The sequence below is a fragment of the Squalius cephalus genome, assembly GCF_949319135.1.
Source record: "Squalius cephalus genome assembly, chromosome: 2".
Taxonomy (NCBI): domain Eukaryota; kingdom Metazoa; phylum Chordata; class Actinopteri; order Cypriniformes; family Leuciscidae; genus Squalius; species Squalius cephalus.
Genome location: NC_137123.1, coordinates 21,157,490 through 21,172,489, shown reverse-complemented (window position 1 = coordinate 21,172,489; position 15,000 = coordinate 21,157,490). Strand labels below are relative to the sequence as shown.

Genomic DNA, 15,000 nt, shown 5'->3' with positions numbered 1-15,000 from the left:
TAGCCTCCAGCTAACAGGCGATAAAAGGATTCAAGATGCTTCAAAAGGGATGGAGAGAGAGTTTAGGAGAGACAGAGGCGTTTTTCTAAAGAAGCCATTAGTCCCTTCATTAGTAGTGGGGCAAACCGCGTCACTTCGAAATTGAGTTTGACACTTTAAATTGGTCTTTGTGAGCATGGAACATTTAGTTATGCTAATAATATTTCTGTTTGTCGCAGTTGCTTTAATTAAAGTCCAATGATGATAATCCAAGTCATGGATAATTGACATTTCTTTGATTAATTGCAGGTCAATTGGGGTTTTGCGGAGAGCAGCATCAATGAATGAGTAGTGTCTACTTCCATCGTCTTTTTACTAGTACACACAGTAATCATGTGACTAAATAAACGAATTAACTAGTGGGTGAGCTCATGAATGGGACTCTGAGCCTCAATGATTGAAACCAACAGTCTGAAAGCTAAATGGATTATGGTTTTTGCACAAACGTAAATCTAATGAAATCCTCAAAACCGATTTATCAGTGGCTGAACATAGCTTGCAAATATTTCCTTTTCTGCTAAGGCTTCTGACTTGGGCTGTAAGATTTAGTAAAAAAAGAATGTATACTGCAATTATTAAATATTCTATATATTAAATGCACAAGTAGGCTATATTTATTCATATCAGCTCCAGCACTCCCTGCTACAGAGAATAAAAATGGATATGGATATGGATGAATGAATGTAATAATGGATGACGATAACTACACAATAATTAAACATTAAAAATATATACTTTTACTGCTTGTTCAAATTACTTTGTTAAAATGAGCTGATGCAACACAATTTTTGAACGTTTTATCAGAAATAATTTTATTTTATTCAGTCCACTTAAACTTGTTAAGTACAGTAGATGTTAGCCTAATGATTGTATGCTCAATGCTCAGTGATGTTTAGAAGAGTTTCTGTGATGTTTTTGAATCTTGTGGTGAACGGAAACATGAACTTTAATAACTTTATTTTAAAATTAAGTTGGTTCAACAAAACATTATTTATTTAAATTAACTTGTTGTATTTTTGTTGTACTGACCTAAACTAATTGCATGTACATTTTTCCTTAATTTAATCAAGTTAATTGAAAAAAAACAAAAAAAACAAAAAAAAACATATCCATTAAGTTGTCAAGTCACCTTACCTTTATTTATATAACGCTTTATACAATGCAATACAGTTTCAAATCAGCTTTACAGTGATAATAATTCAATTATGCAAACAGTTCATATTGGCTGTACAGCAGCTCTAAAAGAAAAATAGTGTCATTGTTCAGCTGAAGTCTAGCTGAAGTTCAGTGTTGATTCAGTTCTTTTGTAAAGATGATCAATTATTAAATTAGTTAATTTCCCCTATAAAGCAGTTTTGCGGAAAACTGCAGAAAACTGTGATGTCATCAATAGTGAATAATATAATATAATATAATATAATATAATATAATATAATATAATATAATATAATATAATATAATATAATATAATATAATATAATATAATATAATATTGTTGAGTGTGTCCCCAACTAAGCAAGCCATGAGGTTAGAGTGGCAAGGAACCCAAACTCCATCAGTTGACAGAATGGAGAAAAAGGGATACTGGCAGAATTGCCACTGGGACGCCTGAATTGATGATTGACGGGACTGAGTGATTAGGGTCCTCCCAAAGCTACGTTTGGAGCTTCATTTCTGCTTGTTTTGCAGTGGTTTATTGTGTATTATGCCGAGCACCAGTAATCAGAGGTGGATCCATGCTTTATTTGTCAGCAAGAGTTCTGCTGATCTGCAGGAAAGAACAATGCAGAATGGCATCAAGAAGTTGGAGCCTCCACACTGTGTTTGTGTAAAATGCCACTGCAGCTGAGGCTTTCATACAATAAACAATAGAAACCCTAAGGGGCAACAAGAAATCTCTCTGTGTCTCACACACACACCTGTATAAGTCTTTCTTTCTTTCTTTCTTTCTTTCTTTCTTTCTTTCTTTCTTTCTTTCTTTCTTTCTTTCTTTCTTTCTTTCTTTCTTTCTTTCTTTCTTTCTTTCTTTCTTTCTTTCTTTCCTTATATTGCTACAGTATGCTATTTTTGCTTCTAGCTGTGTGGCTTTCATCCACTCCAAATACATCAGTGAATTTCTCTGTATCTGCAATGTAAGTTTTTTTTTTTGGAAAAGGTAAATATAATATAGTAAGTATAGTACTTGTAAAAAGATACAACGAAAAGAAAAACTTTTTTTTTTCTTATGGCTTATATTGCAGGGTCTGCATATCTTCTGCTCTCTCCAGGATTTTTGAAGTGCGTCTCTCTCAATTTCAAGATGGTCTATAATTTCTTTCTCTTTAAATTGTTTTTTTGTTAATCTCTATTAAAATGGCCCTGGGTCTCTGAACAAAACTTGAGAATTAAGCGGGAGTAAAGAGTTCAGAGGTTGTGATTCTTCTAGCTCGGACAAGACTTCCCATTATTTGTTTCTCTTCTTATTTAAATGGCTTGCCCCTCTCTGTTCTGGACCAACCCAGTCTCCAAATGCGGGTGGATTTCAGCAGTATCGTGTAACGCAGTCACTCCTAGCCACTTTGGCTAGTTGAATTTTAAATATATACATTTTCCAATTGTAGTCTTTTAAAAAGGCATCTGGAATTATAAACTAAGTGCAATATAGTGTTGTCAAAATTATATTTTGATAGTGAATCATCTGAAACACTTCCAATACACTGCCGCAGAATACTATACGCTTTCTCGCTCTCTCATCTCTCTGACAGTGAATTGACACACAGACCCGCCTCCCCTCACTCACTCGTTTCATTCACTCGATGAATATTGTTGATGTTACACGGCTTGAATTTCAGTGTTGTATTGTACTTTTTGCTCATAATTTTACTCATTCCCGCATATTTTGCGCTCACACCCAAAGTGCGTAAAGCCGCCTCTCAGTGCTAAATTGAGTTCTTCTTCGCTGCTTATTGCGCTTAAACGGTCAAATACCCACAAAATAATTCCAAAATGCCGGTCTTGGTGAGTATTTACATAAACACAGTTAGTTATGTTTTAAGTGAATGTAAACGGTTGAGAGAGAAAACGCATGTGTAACAGTATAATGGATCCGTGCGTGAGGACTTAAAGTGACAGCAGCCTAATGTTCCTGCTGCAAAATTATGATGTAATAAAAAAAATATCTATGTGGCAGTTTTCCCCCATGATATCAATGTCAAAATTGTGGCCATTGAAAATGCTAAGTGGCATTTGGAAAGCACAGTGGCTGCTGAACAAAAAAGTTAATGTCAAGCACTGGTTATTTGTATTAATTCGTACAATCTCGTATGTACATTTTCGTATGATCTGCTTACACCCCAGTGGCGGTTAGGTTTGAGGTGGGGTTAGGGGAAGACATGCTTTCTTTTTTCTATAAATCATAATTTTTTGTGCGATTCACATCATGTGAGTTTATACGAAATCACCACCTCGTAAAATATTTACATTTTCCTGTAAGATTGACTTGGTTAGACTGATCTTTTTTGGTTTGAACCATCTGTTCTCCATGAGTTATTTATTTTTTTTTTTTTTACAAATATCAGCATCGCTCGATTAGGCATTCAGCACGGCTGGCCTTTTTGTTTGCTTTAGCCACTTGGTCGTACAGTAGACTCTTTCTTTGAGGAAGAAGGGTTTGAACAGTTTTTTTCCCCCTCGCCAACATGTTCTTCACGTTTCATGACTTTTATCTGCTGAAACAGACACGGAGTAGTCGCTACTACCAACATGAGTCAAAGTGACAGCTTGTTTGTCGCCCTGCTTCAGGGAAGAGGCCTGTTTTACACTAAGCAAAGCTATCACAGGAAAATGAATATGAATATGCAAATGAAACCCATAATCTCAAACTTACCTAGACCTGAACAGGAAACACAGCAGCGTCTGACATAAGGAAATGGCTGTAATTATGTAAAATGTCAACGTGAGGGACCATGTGTTGCAACTGTGACTTATAATCATGGCTGCCCTTTGTCAGTTGCTGTCTTCCGCGTATGTTAGGCAAATGTATAAGCACTGAGCCATTTATTAATTATATAACTGTCTGTTGCAATGTCATGCTGTTTATGTATGTTCTTTTGGTTTCAAATGTAATTAAGTCATGGTGGAAGTCAGTCCAACATTTGACTGTGTTAAGGTGCGTGAACATGCTAAATTCATTTTGGAAATCATTTTAGAGATTTGCTTATAGGTTTTCACTTTGTGTTTGGTTTTGTATAAGTTAAAGTAACAGCTGTAAAGATATCTTCCATGCTATCAGCTTATTTGTTCAAATTCAAAAGGTTTATGTATAGTGAAGAGTGGGGAAAGCTGTGCCACTTTTTACTTCAAGTTGTTTCTCTATAGAGAATGTCTGCTGCCAAATGATTTTAGGAGAAAACAATACCAAATGAAAAAAAAAGTGATTTGCTTATATTTACTTTATTTGATATATTTAATCAGTATAAAATACATTAATTAAAATATAAGAACAAAAATGTATTTTTATACATTTAATAAGCATAGAAAATAAATAAATGAAAATATAAAACTAAGTAAAAAAAGGCTGTGTGTTGTGTGGTTTTCCGTGTTATTTTTGTATCATTGAGATACTATTATGGTTTTTATTAATATTTTGAATTACTTTTTTTATTGTAATTTTTGTTATTTAATGTGTTTTTGTGATTTTTATTATCTTTTTAATATGTCTATATACAGTGTTTTTAAACTAAATGCAAATGAGAAGAGAAGTTTTTTTTATTTTTTTATTTCCGTTAACATTTATTTTATTTCAAGTAACATAAGTAGTCATATTTTTAGTTAACTATACCCTGTTAGTTTTAGGCCTGGTCCAGGTAGCATATGATCCTGTATTTGCTAGATTAAGTGGGCGACACATCTTATCCCACTATACTGTGCCACCATAAAGTGAAGGAAACCACAGAGAAAACACATTTTTAAGCCTTTATCATTTTCAGTGGTGTGCGCAGTGAAGTATGTCGAGGCGTTTCATGGGGCCAGTGTTGTGAATGTGTGATACGGGTGCATGCATGAGTGTTTGGCGTTCTGGATGGCTAGTTCAGCTCCCGCTGTCTTCTCACTGACCCTGAGGCTAAAAGCTCTCACAGATCATAGAGCCCAAGGTCAGGGTTGAGAACTATCAAGCTCAATCCCGCCCAGATTAAATCCTCGAAGCCTGATTGAGTCTCGCCTGTTGACACAAAAGAGAAGTAAACACAACAACGCGACGGTCAGGAAAAGAAACAATTGAAGGGCTTTTGGAAAATGAGCATCCACCTCTGCTTAGACGCCACTGGCTTCTAAACAGCTAAGTTGATAGTGAAAAAGGTCCAACTTGGCACTGTTTTGATGTAAACAGTTAGTTTGTCTTGTGTGAATATAAGTGAATGCAAACAGACAGGACAAATATGTACATCATTAGGTTCGCATACGCGTGCGAACCCACTAAAAGTAGTGTGTGTGTGTGTGTGTACTACATAAGTAAAGTTATAAGTATTTTTTTTAATCATGACAAACTACAACATTAGAAAGGTCAAAGTCTTGAGAAATGACATTCTTCTTTATACTGACTGTAAATTGAAAAAAAAAAAAACAGCAGTAAATATAAATGTGATGGAACGAAATAAGAGTGATGAATATATGTCAGGAAATCAGTGCATATAGATTTATCGTATTTTTGATTTTCTTTTCACAGGTGATTCTGATTCTCACCAAGCTGTATGACTTTCACCTTGGCAGTGTAACAGAAAGCACTCTATGGAGGTGAGCTAAAAGATACCATTTCTTCCTCTGTCTCCCATCTCTCTCCTCCCATCTTATCTCATCTCCCGTTCTCCATTACATTAGAGTATGGGAGTTGTGTGTGAGGAGCGACAGTAATAACTTCAGGAATCATTCCATCTTGAGCATTTGTTATTAGCCCATGATATTTAATTCTTTATTATTTTATTTAATTTTATTGTATTACTAGTTTGAATCATTCAAATCCTCAGTTGGAAAGTAGCTCAGCTTTCTTGCTGAAAAAAAAAGACTTCAAAAGTCCTCTACAATGTAAATTCAATTCATTTTATCATCCCTTCGTAATCCTTATTGACTCTGTTAGATTCTCGTTTACTGGTGTTTTTAGATGCTTTGTTCAATTGAGAGTAATAGGAGCAGCCTTATCTTTCACACGGTGAGCTGAACACTTCAATTTGGACAGAGAGAAGCTCCGTATTGAGGTGCTTAAGTCTGACGATTTGTGATGACGTCCGATTTGAGATGACAAGTGCAGTGCTCTTTTCAGCGGGGTTTCAAGGTTAATGGCTTTTCTGAGAATATATGGATGGATTTTCTTATTCAAGGATGTTTCATTCTTTGTGCGATATAAATCATTGTGGAACGGATAGTAACTCACTCCCACTAAATGTTTAGTCTTTGAATACTTGCACACAGGACAAACAGGTCAACACACGTATGATTAAAAGTTTGCTAAGAAGTATTTCCTACAAAAGCAAGGTGTTATTTGACCCTGGTCAAGCGTATCCATAGTAGACATGCCTAGTGCATTATGGGTGTACAAGTTTTCCTATTCCTATTTCCTATATACAGTGCAATGCATAAGTGAATACACCCATGCTAAAGTTGACTAAAAAGAGGAATAAAAAATCATATTTTGGAAATTGAACGTAATGCCTTAATTTAAAAAATTAGGAAAAATCCAACCTTTAAGGACACCAATTTTCTTTGTGAATGAATAATGTATCGTAAATAAATAAATGTTCTTCCTTAAAATACATGGTGCATAAGTTAGTACACCCCTATGTTAAATTCCCATAGAGGCAGGCAGATTTTTATTTTTAAGTATTTAAAAAAAATTTTTTTTAGGATACTATGCATCCTGATAAAGTTCCCTTGGCCTTTGGAATTAAAATAGCTCCACATCATCACATAGCCTTCACCATACCTAGAGATTGGCATGGGGTACTTTCCATAAGATCATCTCTCAATGCAAATCAAACCAGCTATTAGGCTAACTGAAATAAAACCATGCCAATCTCTAGGTATGGTGAAGGCTATGTGATGATGTGGGGCTATTTGAATTCCAAAGGCCAAGGGAACTTTATCAGGATGCATAGTATCCTGGATCCATGAAGTAACTGACCTTTAAAAATAAAAATCTGCCTGCCTCTATGGGAATTTAACATAGGGGTGTACTAACTTATGCACCCTGTATTTTAAGGAAGAACATTTATTTATTTACGATACATTATTCATTCACAAAGAAAATTGGTGTCCTTAACCCTTTAGAACCTGAAGCTAAAATAGGTGTTTTTCACATAATTTGATTTTTTGACTGTAAAATTCTAAAACAATGTGCTATCTTCATGTGCAAGGTGTCATTTTTTTCAGAAAAAGATAAGCTTTCAACAAATTACAGTTATTGACCATTATTGTGTGTGGTGAGTTTGTAAATATAATTTAAATAGACAAAAATAAAAAAACGAGAATAAATTTACTGATTTTTATTTAGAAAAAAACAGAAAAAAATCATGACCGAAAGAAACTAACACTTTAAAGTTGAAAAATGAACTATAATACATATATACAAGTCTTTTTTGTGACATTGGGTTGCACAGTTTTCATTTAGGACGCTTTTTGTCATACACGCACACATATACAAATGCACGCATTCATAGGCACGCGCACATACACATGCACGCACTACATGCTTAGATACGTGAAAGAGTAACGGCCATCCGCCTCCCAAATTTCATTAAAAATCATCCCAATCCCCCTTTCTGCTGTCTAACACTTCTTTCGCCATGTATTTGTTCGTTTCTTTTATTATTTTATGCAATCCAAAACACTCTAACCTGCCGCGCGTCGTATCTCTCTGTTCAAATCCTTACACCCCGCGCTGCTGTCATTTGCAGACGGAAAGCATGGCATTACCGTAATAAGCCGTATATTGGCGAAAAGCGCTTGATGTCTACTTTCAGGTACTATTTGAATTATTTTGATAGTGCAAACGGTTGAAGAGTTACAGTGACATGAATACAGCTTGGTTGGCTGTGTCGTCGACGACACATCCGGTTTTAAAGGGTTAAAGGTTGGATTTTTCCTAATTTTTCAAATTAAGGCATTACGTTCAATTTCCAAAATATAATTTTTTATTCCTCTTTTTAGTCAACTTTAGCATGGGTGTATTCACTTATGCATAGCACTGTATATATATATATATATATATATATATATATATATATATATATATATATATATATATATATATATACACATGTATATATATGTATGTGTGTATATATATATATATATATATATATTTATATATGTATGTATGTATCTATGTATGTGTGTATATATATATTATGTATATACTGTATGTATGTATGTATGTATGTATGTATATATGTATATGTATATGTGTATGTATATGTGTGTATATATATATATATATATATATATATATATATATATGTATATGTATATGTGTATGTATATGTGTGTATATATATATATATATATATATATATATATACATATACATATACATATACATATACATACTTTGCGTCCTTGTATTTAAAATTGTAATTCAACACATTAAAATATTTGGTGTACATACAATTTTCACAATTAATTATAATGAAATGGCATGTAATACATTGAATTAAAGGGGTATGTATGTATGTATGTGTATTTAATTGTTTTTAGTTTTGTAATGTTGTCTTGTTTAAAAGTTTTGAACAAAGAAAGCCCTCAAGTTTAAAGGTTCATAGGATTTGTATTTAGTTTACACATCATATTTAATATAAAACTTTTCGTAGGAGGGTAAAGAAAACTTCATTGTCCAAAATGCATTGCCTGCGTCAAATATCTTTGAATTCCAATTCAGTAAATGCCCTCTTCATTCTTCAATTCAGAATGTGTTCATGATATGCACGTCATTTGAAATAGAAAAATGGATTGAACCTATAAGATGGAGATGAAGAGAAAGAAATATTTGAAAAAAAAACAGCATCGTAATACCAATCAGCACTAACCCAAATGCAAACACAAACCCAGCTGTCACGAGGAAGACTGAATTCTCACACTAGCCTGCTAAACCCTGCGGCTCAGTGCAGCCGAATGTTATAATACATCACAATGACTGCTCCCACAGCAATGAAAGTATGTATTGACAAAATGATGGCTCGCTAATACTCAGTTTTCCACAAATCAGGCCTCCGGGGAGTTCTGTGCTCATTTACACAGGCTAGCAGCAAATCTAAGCACAACCCTGGCGCCGATTGCCATTTTCTTCCTGTGCCTGCGTTTAGCTTTGGTCACCACCAGTGGCGTTGCATGATATAATACACTTCAGGGCCCACACACCGTCATTGTTAATTGAGATCAAAGTTCAATTAAGATGGAGGTGGATTTTGAAGGAGCAATTGGTGAAGTTTAGTTCCGCTAGCAGAAAACTAGACAGCTGTTGACTTTTTGAGAAAGGTCAGGCCACGAGCATCGCTCTGAGAAACGGCGTGTCAGTTTTAATGAACAGCGTGACCTTAAACAATGGAGCCGGATCAGTCATTTTTTCCCAGATAATATTCAAAGTGAGTGAAGCCCTCTGTATGTGGATGTGAAGGAAATATCGACGCCAGGAAAAGAACTGACACTTGTTTTGCTCAAAGCGCTGTACCTCTTTCTTATGCAAGCATCCTGCGTTCTCAGAGGAAGAGGAAACACCTAATATCTTATTTATAATTCATCAGCAACAAATAGAGCTCTTAAGGTCTGAGACATACTTGCGCTTTGTTAGGATAGAAGTTTATTCATAGGAGGAGAAGAAAAATGTTCAGAACTGAAATAGCTGTGATCACAAATATACACACATATAACGTCATATAGTTTCCGCATCAAATGGACATGTTTCTGGACCATCGTCCCCCATTCCTTCCTTCCATCTGACGTCGCTGCCCGAGAGGGGTCATGCAAGGGTGGCCGCTGACAGACTTTCAAATTGCATCATTTTGGCAGCGGCAGGTCCTATATAGAGTTGATATTTCACAGGTCAGCGCGTACAACACCAGTCAGACCTTTCAGAGCAGGACTTACCTGATGTCCCTGACCTTTTAAAGAAGTCAGAACTTACCTCTCAGCCGGAGGAAAAACAAGAACTTTGGCAATCTTCATTTTCCCCATGGATTCTCTTTGTGCCATCTCTTATTAGGGTTAAAAAAAAAAACATCTAGCGTTTTTTTTTTTTTTTTTTTTTACAATCTTAGTGGCTTTGACATTTGTTCGACTTTCAAACAACGTACTCTGATCAGACAAGACGGAGTGAAATCTTGACTTTTCCAACAATTTTGAATTTATTTGTATAGTACATCTAAAGTAAATGAAAATAAAAGTAAATACTTAAGTAAAGTAGATACTAAACTGTCTACAAGTAGTAATGTTTTCTTAGACACTGCACTTGTGGAATTATTATTATACTATGTTACGTTACGTTACGTTTCGTTATATTATATTATATTATATTATATTATATTATATTATATTATATTATATTATATTATATTATATTATATTATATTATATTATATTATATTATGCTTTATACTTACTTGGTTACTTATTTATTTAGCAATATGCTTACAAAAATTAAAAAATATTTGAATAAAGGACGAAGATCATCCTTCAATTTTCTTAGGCCAGACATCAGTTTTGGCATCTACAGTATCTGCCTATTTATCTATATATCTACATGTATCTGCCTGTCCATCCATCCATCCATCCATCCATCCATCCATCCATCCATCCATCCATCCATCCATCCATCCTTCCTTCCTTCCTTCCTTCCTTCCTTCCTTCCTTCCTTCCTTCCTTCCTTCCTTCCTTCCTTCCTTCCTTCCTTCCTTCCATCCATCCATCTATCCAGCCATCCATCCATCCATCCAATCTTCCTTCCTTCCTTCCATCCATCCATCCTCCTCTTCCATCCATCCATCCATCCATCCATCCATCCATCCATCCATCCATCCATCCATCCATCCATCCATCCATCCATCCATCCATCCATCCTTCCTTCCTTCCTTCCTTCCATCCATCCTCCTCTTCCTTCCTTCCTTCCTTCCTTCCTTCCTTCCTTCCATCCATCCTCCTCTTCCTTCCTTCCTTCCTTCCCTCCTTCCTTCCTTCCTTCCTTCCTTCCTTCCTTCCTTCCTTCCTTCCTTCCTTCCTTCCTTCCTTCCTTCCTTCCATCCTCCTCTTCCTTCCTTCCTTCCTTCCTTCCTTCCTTCCTTCCTTCCTTCCTTCCTTCCTTCCTTCCTTCCTTCCTTCCTTCCTTCCTTCCTTCTATATTACTCTGCTGTACTTCAACATTGCTCATGAACCTCTTCAGTTTTATGATTCTACTTTTAATATATATAAGATTTATGAAAATTCTGCGCTCCTGCTTCACCCCCTCCCCGTGCTTTCCGACGATCATAAATCACTAACGATTATTATTCAGAAGGTCATTTACCACACTCTGTTTTTTTCATTGATATTCTTACCTTTTTTAATTACACTCTGGTGGGACTTCCCCTTATATCCTGGAGCCAACTCTAATTTAGTGTCTGTCATAATAATAAATTGAGAATATCATCACCGCCATCAGCATTTGCTCACTAGACTGGATTTGCGAGCGGTTTCTAGTTTCAAAAGCAGCCTCAGAGGCACTTGTTATGTTTGCTGTAATCAAATTAAAATCCCATCAACACACCAGATGTGTCAGAAATGGGAGTCAGACCGTTCCCTGTCCTGCGTTAGTGGCCTCAGGGGTCTTTCATTCTAAAGAAAATAGTCTAAATAGAGGAATTGAGTCATACTTGACAGGTAATATCCGCCAACATAAAGACGGAAGGTTTAAAGGTCTGATTTTCCTTTTGTCACGGCCCCAATTATTTATTATAATGACACATGTCATATTTTGCTTGCCTCCAGAGCTTATCTGTTGAATTGAGAGTGTTCTGTTGATGAAAAATCTGGTTTCATCGCTGTTGTTTATTTCCTTTTTTGTGCGGTTAATGCAAGTCTGTCATGGAAAAAATAAACTCTACAGAGCTTGTTGTTCAGACAAATGCACACCAGAAACAAATGAATCAATGTACACTTGCCGTGGTTTGAAACCCTTGTGCTGCATGTGCTGTTGCATGCATACAAAACTAATTATACTTCTTTTAATCTAGTATCAACTTTGCTGATATTATTGTATATATCAATTTATCAACATTCAAAGGAAATGCAAGTGCTTGCAAGGCTGAAAAAGAAAAGTATTATGGTTAGGCTTTGTTTTGTGTTTCAGCGTTCATTTAATGCCACTTTTCTGTTGTTGTGGCACTCAGAGCACTTGTTTTCTTGTTTTCAGTTGACTGCAAATACTAAGAATATATCACTGCGCTGTGAAATACTAAATCATGTTGGATTGCTATTAATACATTTTCAAAACTGCAAACGGTGATAATGCTCATCCTTGTTTTTGGACGTCACATGCTTGTGGGTGGTTGCTATGGGTTTTGTAAGGTATTATAGTTATTTATTCATAGTTTACTATGTTGTTATGCTATTATAAGGGTGGTTTATTGGAGGTTATTAGATGGTTACTTACTGGCCCAAATCAAAAGAGCCCCAATCAGTCTTGTCTGTTTTTTGTTTGTTTTGTTTTTTGCTTTGTTTTTGTGTTCTGTTTTGTGTCTGTTCTGTTTGTTTTTTTAGTGTGTTTTGATCTGTTTTTGTTCTATTCTTTTGTGTGTTTTGTTTTGTTTTGTGTCTGTTCTGTTTGTTTTGAGTTGTTTTTGTATTGTGTGTTTTGTTCTGTTTTTTTTTGTGTGTGTTTTGTTCTGTTTTATTTTCTTACATTTTTAGTGTTTTGTTGTTTTTTTCTTCTGTTTGTTTTGTTTTGTTTTGTGTTTTGCTTTGACACTTCATAAGTTTGATCACTAAGTAATAGTATATCACTCCTCAACAAGTTGTATGATTTGGGTTATCATTCATGTCCAAAATGTTGCACGATTATTTTGAAGTTTGTTCGGATGCCGAGTCCTAGAATGAACTTCCACTTAATGTAAACCCTTTACTCCTTTAATAGTGCCTGCACTTAAACTCATTAACAAAACCAATTTTACTTCAATTACTCTTAAACTATCAATAAGTAAAATAATTAACATCTAATGCATAAAGGTAATGGAACATTTTAAAACAAATTGCACAACCAAAACAAACTTAAGTGATAATGATAGTGGGATGGATTGCAAATCTTCACAATGAAAAGGAAACTTTCCAAAAGAGTTCGGAGCAATATTTCTCTCCACAGTTTTAAGTTCAGGCTGATTGGATCTAAAGCTTATAATTGGAGGGGGAAAAAGAAGCAGATAACCGGGGGGAAAACACTGAAATAAGAATGAAGGGATGAGAATGAAAACTTTCGGTTGCAATTGGAGGGTGGTTCTTTTACAGAGCTTTGCCTTTTCGAACACCAACCAGACTCCTTTGAAACACACTGGCAATTTTAATGAGGATGTGAGAGTCTGTGTGAACATACTATCAAAAACACCTCGAAAAAACACGAAAGAAATGCTGAGAGAGCGGAAGGTCTGTCATAATGAAAATCATAATATCAGAGTCTACTCTTCTATACCTCCCAAATAAAAAATAAATATACTAAAATGAAATACATTTATTTTATACTAAGTATACTACAAATACATTTACATATTTTTGTACTTATTATAAATACCCTGCTATTGTACTTTCGGTATTCTAAATTGATATACTTAAAGTCTATTTATAAATATTACAGTACTTTATTGTATTTGGATCACACAATAATGATGACAATCAGCACACTTCAAGTTTAATTTGAATGCCATTGCAATGTGTTTTAAAATCACTAATAGTATGACCTCAGTTTGTGAATTCTGCCTTTCAAAACTTAAATACAAGAGTATATTTAAAGTGTACTTAAGTATACTTGGAATAGTTCTACTTTTGCACAAACATGTATATTTAATTGATATTTAGTTGAACTTCTGCACTGCTTTTGGACAAAATGCATTTAGTACAAAATTAGTTGTTCCAAAATAACAGACTTAAAGTATACAAATTTATAGTGTGCCACAAATACATTTAGTTATACTAAAGTACATTAGAATAAATTGTGCTTAAGTATTTATTTATTTTTTTCCACTTTTTTTTACTTTTTTTCCAGAGGCACTCAACACAATTATTGGTGGTTATGCTCTAATATTAATTTTTCATTTACAAGATTTGTTCCATCTGGGCAATTTTGAGGTTAAATAATATATATATGTATATATATATATAATATATATATATATATATATATATATATATATATATTTTTTTTTTTTTTCATTTTTTTTTTTCATTGGGTAGTATAAACAACATGTTTTTATTTTATCTTGGCATTTAAAAATTTGTGTTTATTTGTGGACGCAGTTATTCATTTGTTATTCATCATATTTGTACAGTACAATTTTTGGCACATGAAAAGTTAAATTTGCACATTCAGACATTCAATTAGCAGTGCAGAACAGTTGTTGCTTTTATTTGTAATATTTACCCTAGTGAAAAAAACCTAAAGCAAAATGTATTTAAAATAAATGTATTTCATATTAAGTATACTGTACTACAAATCTATTAACATATTTACTGACATACTGTATCGCTTGAGACTTACTGATATAAATATTATAATTCAACTTTTTTTGGAGTACTTTTTATTGTACAATGCACATTTAAGCATATTAAGCCTAAAATGTGTTTTAATATCACCATTAGTAAGGATAGTATGATCACTGTATAATATCAATCTTTAAATGCAAGATATTTAAAGTGTACCTAAAGTATACTTGCAATATTTCCACTTTAGCACAATCAAATATACTCAAGTATATCTTTAGG

General features: G+C 34.2%; 1 protein-coding gene across 1 annotated transcript in view; it reads left to right on the top strand.

The window, feature by feature from the left end:
* sorcs3a (sortilin related VPS10 domain containing receptor 3a) overlaps nt 1-15,000 on the top strand; it is a 255,180-nt gene that overhangs the window by 92,701 nt on the left and 147,479 nt on the right. The window contains exon 2 of the mRNA XM_079864633.1: nt 5,744-5,811. Coding sequence (XP_079720759.1) covers nt 5,744-5,811 — 68 coding nt within the window. The remainder of the gene's footprint in view (nt 1-5,743; nt 5,812-15,000) is intronic.